The 11600-nt window shown below is 41.9% G+C and overlaps 1 protein-coding gene and 2 non-coding genes across 5 annotated transcripts; 1 reads left to right on the top strand and 2 right to left on the bottom strand.

The window, feature by feature from the left end:
- Positions 1–5516: 5516 nt before the first annotated feature.
- TRNAC-GCA lies at positions 5517–5588 on the bottom strand. Its single transcript has one exon. It is a non-coding gene; the product is annotated as a tRNA-Cys (tRNA).
- Positions 5589–6131: 543 nt separating this feature from the next.
- On the bottom strand, positions 6132–9025 carry LOC119292148 (small nuclear ribonucleoprotein Sm D2-like). 3 transcript variants are annotated; one of them, XM_037570977.1, is made up of 5 exons: positions 8891–9025; positions 8687–8748; positions 8504–8581; positions 6598–6702; positions 6132–6504 (listed from the first exon to the last, which is right to left on the bottom strand). In XM_037570977.1, the coding sequence occupies exons 2-5, from the start codon at positions 8708–8710 to the stop codon at positions 6388–6390; spliced, it is 324 nt and encodes a 107-aa protein (XP_037426874.1). In that variant the 5' UTR covers positions 8711–8748; positions 8891–9025; the 3' UTR covers positions 6132–6387. The 3 variants fall into 3 exon arrangements, with proteins under 3 accessions (XP_037426874.1, XP_037426875.1, XP_037426877.1); XM_037570978.1 differs by having other exon boundaries at positions 8504–8578; XM_037570980.1 differs by having other exon boundaries at positions 8504–8578; positions 8687–8790; positions 8891–9021.
- Positions 9026–11350: 2325 nt separating this feature from the next.
- TRNAS-GCU lies at positions 11351–11432 on the top strand. The gene has a single exon. It is a non-coding gene; the product is annotated as a tRNA-Ser (tRNA).
- Positions 11433–11600: the final 168 nt, after the last annotated feature.

Genomic DNA, 11600 nt, shown 5'->3' with positions numbered 1-11600 from the left:
TGACGAGGAGCAGCGTGGGGGCGTCGAGGCGGAGAAGAAGTGATTTTTGCAGAAACTGCTAAGTGTTTCTTATATACCCAAGGCATTGGTACCGGTTCGTGGCATCAACCGGTACCAATGCCCACCTTTAGTCCCGATTGGTGCCACCAACCGGGACCAAAGGCCTCTTTTCAGCAGCCCAAAGTGCGGTAAGCGGCGGCCTTTGGTCCCGGTTGGTGCCACCAACCGGGACCAAAGGCCCCTGTGCTGCCCGCGTCGCGGCCAAAGTTTAGTCCCACCTCGCTAGTTGAGAGGGGCGCGCAGTGGTTTATAAGCCCCACTGTCGCACCCCTCTCGAGCTCCTCTCCACTGCAGGCTTACGGGCCTACTTGCTACTGCTTTGCTTGATGGGTCTTCTGGGTCTACTGCGGGCCTGAATCCTGGCCCATGGATGGGTTTCTAGTCGTACTCACGCCGTGGTGGCCCAATTGGTGGCAAATTTTTTATTTTTTCCCTTTTTTGTTTTATTTTTTGCTTTATTTATTTTGTTTTGTTTCTACTTACAACAAAATACTTATTAATTTTATTTTATTTTGTTTATAATTACTTATTAATTTTATTTTATGATAATTCTTTTTGCTATTAAAGTTTCTAACAAAAAAAGTTCTTTATGAAAATTCTTTTTGCTTTTAATGATTTTGAACAGAAATACTTTGATAATTTTAGTTGCGTGAATTTCATATAATTTTAGTTTCAATAATACTAGAAGTTGCTTATAATGTTTTGAACAAAAAATACTTTGATAATTTTACTTTCATAAACTTTATTTATGTTATTAAAGTTTGTTTTGTTTCTACTTATCTATTTATTAAAGTTTATATTATTTTGTTTCAAATTACTTATTTATTTTATTTTGTTTTGTTTCTGACTTCATTTGTTATGTTTCATGCATTTACTGATTATTTTGAGCTATAAGACCATAAATTGAAAAACATTTGAAATGGACTCTGAAAAGGTTCCAAGTTGGCATGGTATCATCATTTCACCCACATAGCATGTGCAAGAAAGTAGAGAGGCTTATGGCAAAAACTGGATGCACTTCGTGTACAAAACAGACAATCTCCTTCGAAGTATCAGGGTTTCATACGGAAACTCGTCTATTACAAAGGGATTTCAATTTTTTTGAACTTATTTGAATCCCCTTGTTTTTCTGTGTTCAAAATGCACCATTCAAAGCCACATCATCAATTTACAGCCCTTTGTGATTTCATTTGTTATTTTTCATGTATTTACTGATTATTTTGAGCTATAAGACCATGAAATTGAAAAGCATTTGAAATGAACTCTGAAAAGGTTCCAAGTTGGCATGGTATCATCATTTCACCCACATAGCATGTGCAAGAAAGTAGAGAGACTTACGGCAAAAACTGGATGCACTTCGTGTACAAAACGGACAATCTCCTTTGAAGTATCAGGGTTTCATACGGAAACTCGTCTGTTACAAAGGGATTTCAATTTTTTTTTGAACTTATTTGAACTCCCTTGTTTTTCTGTGTTCAAAATGCACCATTCAAAGCTGTAAGACCATGAAATTGAAAAGTATTTGAAATTAACTCTGAAACCAAAGTACATACATAGTTCTCCAGAGCATTAAAACCAAAGTAGATGCATAGTTCTCATTGAACAACATATAGCTCCCCAGAGCATCTAATTAAACCATACACTGAAATTATGTAAAACATTTCAATGCAAAAACAAATGCGATCATAACCGCAACCAAGATAACAAATGATCCAACTACATAATGATACCAAGCCTCAGTATGAATGGCATATTTTCTAATCTTTTTAATCTTCAACCGCATTGCATCCATCTTGATCTTGTGATCATCGACGACACCCGCAACATGCAACTCTAATATCATCTTCTCCTCCTCAATTTTTCTTATTTTTTCCTTCAAGTAATTGTTCTCTTCTTCAACTAAATTTAACCCCTCGACAATAGGGTCGGTTGGAATTTCCGGTTCAACAACCTCCTAGATAAATAAAATCTATGTCACATTGGTCGGCATAATTGTCATAAACAATAAATGAACCAAATAGTTATGAAAAGATAATATATACCACACTAAATCATAGACAGGACGAGGGCCGATGGGGGCGGATACCAAAACCATCGCACTATATAATAACAAGGAATAATAAAAGTAAGAAAATTAGACAAGTATCTATCTGAAGTCAGAATTTTTTTTTCTTTCAGAAAAGAAGATAAGAACAAGAGGCTCACCACGGTGGTGCCGGCGACGAGATCGGCGCGGGCAATCGACGGCGGTGAAGACGGGGCGGGGACGGGGCGGGACGGACCGCTAAATCTAGACAAATCTCGTTGAAAATGGAGCTCGGAGGTCGAGTTTCGAGAGGAGAAAGCTTAACTAGTGTGGCTCAGGCATTTCATCGAACACCTCATGTGCATAGGAGGTGAACTAGAGCACCCAAATGCCCTTCCCTCGCCGGCTTGACAAAAACAGAGCACTGTGGAGTGCTCTGCCGCGGCGGTGGGTATATGTAGGCAAGTTATTTGTCCCGGTTCGTGGCATGAACCGGAACTAAAGCCACCCCTTCTGTCCCGGTTCAAACCACGAACCGGGACCAATGGTTGTGGGCCAGCAGCGAGGACCATTGGTCCCGGTTCGTGGCTCGAACCGGGACAAATGGTTCCACACAAACCGGGACCAATGCCCACGAGGCCCCGGCCGGCCCCCTGGGCTCACAAACCGGGTCTAATACCCCCCATTGGTCCCGGTTCTTGAAGAACCGGGACTAATGGCTGGCCAGGGCCGAATGGTAGCCCTGTTTTCTACTAGTGCACCCACGTGATACCACCCACCTGTGAGTTTGTCAGTGCATTAGTTTCAGTTGCAGAATGATTACACATGATCGACATGAGCCATCATTCATGTCTTATCTTAAGTTATGTCTTGTGTGAAATCCTGCAGCGTCAGCACCAACATCCTCCTCCCTTGATGCAAGGAGTCAATCACTAGTTCCTCACCTAATCTGCAACATTTCTTTCTCTCTTTCTTTGCTCTTACAGTTTACTACTGTTAAGGTTATCATTCATGCTAGCTGCTAAATCAGATGTATGAACGAATAAATGAATGAAGTCATTACCTCATCAATGCATGGTCATTGGTCTCATCATCTGCCTATCTTAGTAGCTCCATTGATTTCAGGTGTCTCCTTCTGTTTTGTGTTGGCAAAACTGGATCCATATTTTGTCTTGTACATCCATTTGGAACTGGGACCACATGTTTGGATATAATTAAATAATTAGTAAGGTCTAAAGTGGGGCAAACTTTCAAAAGAGAAGGCAAATGGCCCAACCGGGTTCGAACCGGTGACCTATTGATCTGGAGTCAATTGCTCTATCAATAAGCTATGGACCCTCTTCTGAAAATAATTTTGGAAATAATTCCTTAATTCAATGTGCTTTTAAATAGTACAATCGCAAATGCTCATGTACACTCACCCCTATGATGTATGCACGCACACCCTATCCTTATGAGCATCTTTGAGATACTCAGCCGACACAACATCTTGAGATTGACGAAATCACCACTGACACCTCATAGTTGACAGGAACGGCTCCTCTTACTGAACGATCATCACCGAAAAGTCTGAAATAAATCCAAAAAAATGAGGGCACCAGACGTGAGCCATGGTGGGCTAGTTCCTCTGTACGGAACCTAACCATCTGGCCTACATTCAGTTCTCCTTAATTCAGTGTTTTGATAGTGGTGAAAAGATTAGAGTGTTGTTGCGTGGTACTTGTGTTTGTATTTATTCTTGGAAAGGGTTTTTATATTAAAAAACATATATGTAAAAAAACTTTATTTATTTTAAAATATGTATAGTGTTAGTTGGTATTATTTTTAAAATTATACAAAAATAGTGCAATTGGATTCTTTTGCATATAACCAGTGGTTCATTATATACATTCTGCAATTGCAATATATTTAATTGATTGGTCATTTTCAAAATTGTGCAATTGTACTTTTTTTTTGTCTAATGGCAAAACAAATGCGAAATTTTTGGTTAAATACTAGGAGGCAGGCTTTTATTTGGCTCTATGTCTTCTTCATTTCTCTTGTACATACTAGAGGCCTAAAGATGCAAACAAAGGTAAGGGGGAAATTGGGGGTAACTTTCCTTGAAAACAAGGTGGTCGTGTTCTGTACAGTCACAGAACAAAAGTTCATTCCAACCTGATACATGGAATGAAATACATGTTTTTTAGCATCCTTATAAATAATCATATTTTAGACATAGAAACCATTATATGTTACAATTATTTGATGCATAGAGTTGACATTGCAAGTGACATAATCACATCAAAAAATTGTTCATATTTCTCATAGTAATACAATTATTATTGTTGTTAATGATGTACAACATTAAAAAGAAGAAACATATGTAATTTGATATGTTTGTTTCTCAAAGTACTTAATTAGCTACATAGAAAAACAAAAGTTCCGTGAATGCATATGTCTCGTAAATGTAATGCAACCGAAGGAATATAGGTGGGTGTGGGGGATATACTAGAATACTATGCACTTGATGGGACCAAATGCAATCATTAACTACATTGAAGCTAAATTTTCAAGAGTCCAATTTGATTCATCAACCTTCGAATAATAGTTAGATGAAAAGATTGTAGGATTCCAAAAGCTTAAACTCTCTCCGTTCCAAAATACTTGTTGTGGTTTAGTTCAGCCACGACAAGTATTTTGGAACAAAGGGAGTGCTTTCTTATATTGGCAAAAATGACCTAGGTATTTGATTGTTGTGCTCGTACATACCTACGTGTTGTTGCTGCTTACTCATGTGTGGCATGAACTCGTTATGTTTGTTTCGGATCGGTCCAACGTTAGCAGGCTCGATAAAATCTCCCCCTTTTTATCAAAAACATGATTGTTTTCGTCGGTCACAACTGAAAGCGTTTTTGTTTTACTTGGTGGTTTACTCTCACCCACGTGATACCACCCAACAATGAGTGAGTGCATTAGTTTCAGTTGCAGAATGATGACACACGATCGACATGAGCCATCGTTCATGTCTTATCTTAAGCTATGTCTTGTGTGAATTCCAATCCTGCAGCGTCAGCACCAACATCCTCCTCCCTTGATGGAAGGAGTCAATCAATCACTAGTTCCTCACCTAATCTGCATTGCTCTTTCCTTCTCTTTCTTTGCTGGCTGCTGAATCAAGATGTATGAACGAACGAATGAGGCCCTCATCTCATCAGTGCATGGTCATTAGTCTCATCATCTGCCTCCATTGATTTCAGGTGTCTCCTTTTGTTTTGCGTTGACAAGATTTGTTCCATGTTTTTTCCTGTATGTCCATTGGGAATTGGGCCCCTCATGTTTTGTCCCGTATATCCACTGGGAACTACATATTTGGATATAATTAATAATAATATGGTCTAATAACGTGGCAAACTTTGAAAAAAGAAGGCAAAAAAAAAGGGGGAACGGAAGGGCCCAACCGGGTTCGAACCGGTGACCTATTGATCTGCAGTCAATTGCTCTACCACTGAGCTATGGACCCTTGGATGAGTGGTTGCATGCATTTGTCCTATACATAGCAAACTATATGCATTGATTTCCTTGCTTCACTGTTTAAGCCATATTTTTTATGGCCTCAATTTCTTTTCCATTTTTGAAAACATCTTAGATCTGATAATGTGAAAAAAGTTCCTCCTTAGATTATACGGCCTCATTGATTCATAGAAAAAGGTAAAACACAAAATTACTCATGTAACCTGTAAGAGAAATTTGTGCAGAAGAGTGTTTGATACCACAACAAAGGCGAACGAACTCCACGGTTTGAGTGGATGAAAATGCTTCTCCAAAATATAGTGCAAATGACTCCTGATTTAAACTGAAAAATATCCCCAAGGATGCAAATCCTGTGAATCGAAGGAGCCCTCGGTATTTGACATCGAAAAGGTACCAGGCAAATGGATTGCACTACAATATGACATTAACAACTAGTACAAAGTTGAGTCATCTATTTTGAAATGGAGGGAGTATCACAATACGACGGAATGGGCAACTACCGATTCACAAACTCAATGGAACACAAACAAAACATTCTGAAACTGAAAACTCTCTTCAGCAGACATATTGATGATCCGAACAGAGGCTACCAGTGCACGTTGTTAGATTAGATACTACAAAAGACGTGAATTCGTAACATCCAGACCACAGCACCAAACCATTAATCAGTACAGGCAATGCTTGCTTGATAACTGTCTTACACACTCCCTGATCCAGAGCATTCGGCATACAAACTAACAGCAGCATAGCGAAAAGAGACTCTTCTGGTTTACGCCGAGTCGTCAAACTCATTTCGGGTTCCTGAGGACGATGATGACCGAATCCCCGCGGAGGAACATCTTGCTTATGAACCTGTCCTTGTTCACCGGGAGAGCCTTCTTCTTGCCTTTACCAGTCTTTGGAACCTGTAACGGGCGGAATGGATGTTAGTGCACGCAGCAATACAAGACAAGACAAGGAAACGGTGCATTTAGCGGGTGGGATAATGTGCCGCATACCTCAGTCCACATCTCCCTGACATTCTCAAGAACCATGTTGCAATGACGATCAAATGCCCTCACGCGACCAAGCAACTTCTTGTTGTTCCTGCAGTTGATAAGCACCTAAGGCAGAAGAGAGGATACATCATTAGAACAACTTGTAACATGGAAAACATCACCTACAGGCTACAGTCGGTGCAAGTGCAGTCACCTAGAGATCTACTTCTCCCCATATTTGTTACCAAGTAGAAGAAAGAAACCAGTTTATTGCAATTTACATCATAAGCAAACAAAGCAAGCTAAAATCTGTGACAACAAGATGGTTGGTTACTGATACATTACACCTTGATGCATTTAACGTTGCAGTACCAAGAGGGTGTCAATGTTACAGAGGGCAATTGACCGACAAAAAGGAGCAGAGAAACTATGGTATTTACTCATTATTACACGATTCTGAATTCAACTTCTCAGTATTAAGATAGCAGCACTATTACAAGGGCAACTGATGAGAGGCTGCACAGAAACTACAGTTCATACTTAATAACTACTTATATACACGATGGTGCTTTTAACTTTGCAGTACTACACATTAACAAAGGCATCTCACCAAAAGCTGCACCAAAACTATGGTTAATTACTCATCTATGGTCAGTGCAAGTGCAGTCACTTAGATGTCTACTTTTCCCGTATTTGTTGCCAGTAGAAAAAATAATCAGTGCACTTGCAGTTTACATCATAATCACATCAGGCAAGCTAAAATCTAAATACTCATATCTGTGTTAGTGCATTTAACTTTGCAGCATTAAGAGGGGAACACTATTACCAAAGGTGGTTGGTTGAGGAAAGGCTGCATGTAAACTATAGTATTTACTCATATACTCCCTCCGTTCCTAAATATTTGTCTTTCTAGGGATTTCAACAAGTGACTACATACGGAGCAAAATGAGTGAATCTAGTCTCTAAAATATGTCTATATACATTCATATGTGGTAGTCCATTTGAAATCTCTAAAAAGACAAATATTTAGGAACAGCGGGAGTATTACATGAAGATGCATTGAACTTTGCAGTACTAAGAGAGCAGCACTATTACCAAAGGCAATTGATGGAAGTCTGCAAATAGACTAAGGTCAGTGCAAGTGCAGTCGCATAGAAATCTAGTTTTTCCATATTTGTTACGGAGTAGAAGAAAATAATCAGTTTACTTGCAATCATAGTCACATCAAGCGAGCTAAAATCTGCGACAACGAGATGGTTAATTACTCACACATTACACGTTATTGCGTTTAACTTTGCAGCACAAAGAGGACAATCCTGTCACAAAGGGCAATTGATTGACAAAAGGATGCAGAGAAACCATCGTATTTAGGGAGTGTTTGGAGCTACTCCGCTCCAGACTCAGCTCGCGGAGCTGGCGAAGCTGCAGGGATAAAATAGTGGAGCTGGAAATTAGGTGCTCTGCAGATTCTGTAATTCCACGGAGCCGGTGGAAAGCCGAACAGGCCCTTACTAGTTATTACACGATTGTGAATTCAATTTTGCAGTAGTTAAATTCTCATGTACGCAATGGTGCATTCAACTTTGCAGTGCCACACTATTACCACCAAAGGCATTTCAGGAAAGGCTGCACCAAAACAATGGTCAATTACTCACACATTTACGCGATGGTGCGCTTAGCATTGTAGCACTAAGAGGGAAACTAGTGTTCGCTTGCACGACAGGAGCACAGGCAACTAAGCCGTTTGATTTCTTTAGCAAGTGCACGCACTACGGAGAACACCAGCTCCCCAGAAGGGCAGGTGCTCGGTTAAAACAGATATGCAGACAGACAGTAAGTCAGTAAGTACTACTACTACAGAAAATCTGCCCTTGCTAAGCTGGGATCTCAACCAATAGAGGCAAGAAGTCGACCAAACCAAACCAACCTGGGTGTTGTTCTTGACGCTGAGCATGAGAATGGACAGCGGCCCCGTGCTGAACTCCTCCTCCTCCTTCTTCCCCTGCTGCAAGCAACACAAAGACGGAACCAACGACCGTGTCAGTAAGCTGCTGCGGCGTATGAGAAGGCATGTGGCTCTAATAAGTTGCGAGAGCCGCTGGATTCTTACATCGACGGGCGCTACCTCCGCCATGGACGCGACGGCTGGCTGACGGGGCGAAGGCCGGCGACCTGCGCACGGAACAGACCGAATCAGCGGCGGCAGTGAGAGATCTGTACACGGCGAGAAAACCCTAGGTTTCAGCAGTAGCGTCGTCCCTCGGGATGGAGGAGGCGGGACTGGGCTAAGGGATGGATGGGGAGGACCTCGTACCTGGAAACCCGGGGGGACGGCGGAGGGGCGGCGAGGACGGACGGACGGGAGCGGCGGTGGCGGCGAGGAGGCGGGTCCAAGTTTTGGGGAGGGGAGGCGCGGTGGCGAGGGTGCGGCCGGATAGAGAGAGGGGCTTCTTCGCTAGGGTTCTCGCGGGCCTGTGGGCTTCGTTCCGCTGTTTCTTTGTCGGCGCCTGCGCGCACCGAGCGGCCCGGAAGGCGTTCCGAAGACACGGGTAGCATGAGGTGGGCCTTGTTTTTTTACTTGGGCTTTCTGGACAGTTTTTCCTTGGGAAAAAAAGGCCGAAGCCGAGATCATGCCTCAAAAAAAAAAACTGCGAGATCACCCCTCAAAAAGAAAAAAAAACAGCTGCAAGGTCACGGTCCAAACCCGCTCCTTAGTTATTTGTGGACTGTCCCCTCAAAAATAGAGTTATTTGTGGGCCGGCGCAATTGTCAAAACAGAGAGTGGAGGGCTTGACGACGGGGTTTTGATGATGGTTTTGTTCTGGGTAGTGGGGGGTAGAAGCGGCGGTATTGGTGTGCTCTGGCGGGATGGAGTTAATTTGCGGGTCAAGAGTTTTTCAAAATACCATACTGATGTGGTTGTGTTAGAAGTAGGAAAGGCAGAATGGATATTGACATGCTTCTATGGCTAGGCTAACAGAAGCCTTCGGCAGCAGATTTGGGATACGATGGCTCGACTACTGGGTGAATCTACACTTATGTGGCTTTGTACTTGAGATTTCAGTGAGGTGCTAGAGAGAGGAGCAAATGAGGCCTGATTTGAGAGATGTGGATCAGATGGCGGGATTTAGGGAGGCAGTGGATCTATGGGGACTCGATGATCTCGAATACATTCGTGTTGATTGGACCTTTGAAAAACGAGTGAGTGGACAACAATTCTGTCGAGTCGGGCTTGACAGGCCTTTGGTGACGGCCAGCTGGAGTCCTATGTTTCCCTTTGCGTCACTATGTCACTTGCTGGCTGCAAAATAGGACCACTGCCCTATTGTGCTATGTAATGAAGTTGAAGCTTCAAACAGGAGGATAGTTGTGGACAAGCCATTTCATTTTCAAAATATGTTGGGAACCCATCATGACTTTGTACCCATGGTCGAGCATACATGGAACAGTTGGGAGGTGGCCAGCTCAGTTGCTTTGATGAAAGCAAAGCTAGATAGGTTGGCGAGCTAGGCCCGACAAGAACTACGGTCACTCGATGAGGTTGGGTGAGCTGTGTGCGGAACCGAACACGCAAGAGCCATCTTACAAGGGAAAGATTGAAGCAAGAATTGTGGAGGTGAACTTCGCTCCTGGATTCAGTACTCGGCAGGCGGGCGGAGGGGCCACAACTAGTCACGCGTGTTGCAAAATATACAACACTTGGTGCCTCATTTTAGGGCTGCCCAAAAAATGCAAAAAAAATGTGGTTGGGCTGTTGTTGGATGTTTTTTTGTCTTGCCCTGAAAATAAGGCAGCTATTGGAGGAAAGGAACGCTTGGTTCTTGGGTGTATATACATGAAAAAAATAGTTGCATAAGAAGTCAAAAAAACCTGAAATTTTTAATAATAAACTTGACCTTTCATTGTACTCGTAAAAAGGTTCCCACGAAAGAAAAAAAATCGTTGACTTAAGAACGAAAAAATGAGGTTAAAAAAGTGTGAATAGTGACTTGTATATAGCAATAAATTACTATTTTTTCCATGAAGTCACGTTGTTTTTTATTCAAAAAATTATATGCTAGTGCAAAAGAAAGTCAACCTTATTGAAAAAAAACTTATGAACATTTTTTTTACTTTTATAATTATTAGTTTTCTCTATATCAAAGGGCATTTTCCAACTAACGGAGTTGCTCTTATGTCCTCTTCAACACGAATTGCACTACACTAAAAAAATGTGTGTATCTCTTGAATAGAGTGTACAGATTCAAGTTCTTGTAGATATTTGACTTCCCTAATGGTTGAGCTCTTCCAGACAGTTCAAATGACAGATATATTTCAAAATATGCACCAAAGCTAATATGGACCGATGGCGCATATGGACAAGCGACTAGTAAAAAGCTGTTCGATTTTTGTTAACAATGGTTGGAATCCGTGAATGGATGCTTGGAAAGTGCACTAGTGCTCGGAATCCATGGTTTAGGATTGCCTTTACTAAGAAAATTGGGTGGCTTCAGAAACGTGTTGTGCACAAATCGTGCATGAAAGATCGTCCGCACGGCAATTTCCTTGTGCAAGTGACCTGAGAGAGACTTGGTTATTGATATGCCTTTATGGGACAGTACTGCCCAAAGCCCAAAGGTAGCAGGTTGTTAGGAGAGTAAGGAGTACATTTGGTTCCAGATGTTGACAACTTGTATGCTTACATTTGGTTTTCTCCAACCAATTTGTCTCTCTCATGTGCTTTGCGTAGTCGCATGTGTTTGAGAGAGTTCCGTTCGAAGGATGGTCACCAAGCGACGCTTTGGCCGAGTGGTTAAGGCGTGTGCCTGCTAAGTACATGGGGTTTCCCCGCGAGAGTTCGAATCTCTCAGGCGTCGTTTCTTTTTTTTAGTTCCCCCTTCTTTTTTCTGGATGGGCCACAATTAACAACCTGGCTTTGGTCGGCCTTGGGCCTACCGAACGACAGTCTTGGCCCATCAGTAGCAACATTTTGTCGTCCCCCCTCTCTAAAAACAAAACAAATCAGCGACATTTCTTTCTCATCC

Source organism: Triticum dicoccoides, chromosome 4B (assembly GCF_002162155.2).
Source record: "Triticum dicoccoides isolate Atlit2015 ecotype Zavitan chromosome 4B, WEW_v2.0, whole genome shotgun sequence".
In the NCBI taxonomy this organism is placed as follows: Eukaryota; Viridiplantae; Streptophyta; class Magnoliopsida; order Poales; family Poaceae; genus Triticum; species Triticum dicoccoides.
The sequence above is the reverse complement of the archived record's forward strand: the minus strand, read 5'-3'. Positions and strand labels throughout refer to the sequence as shown.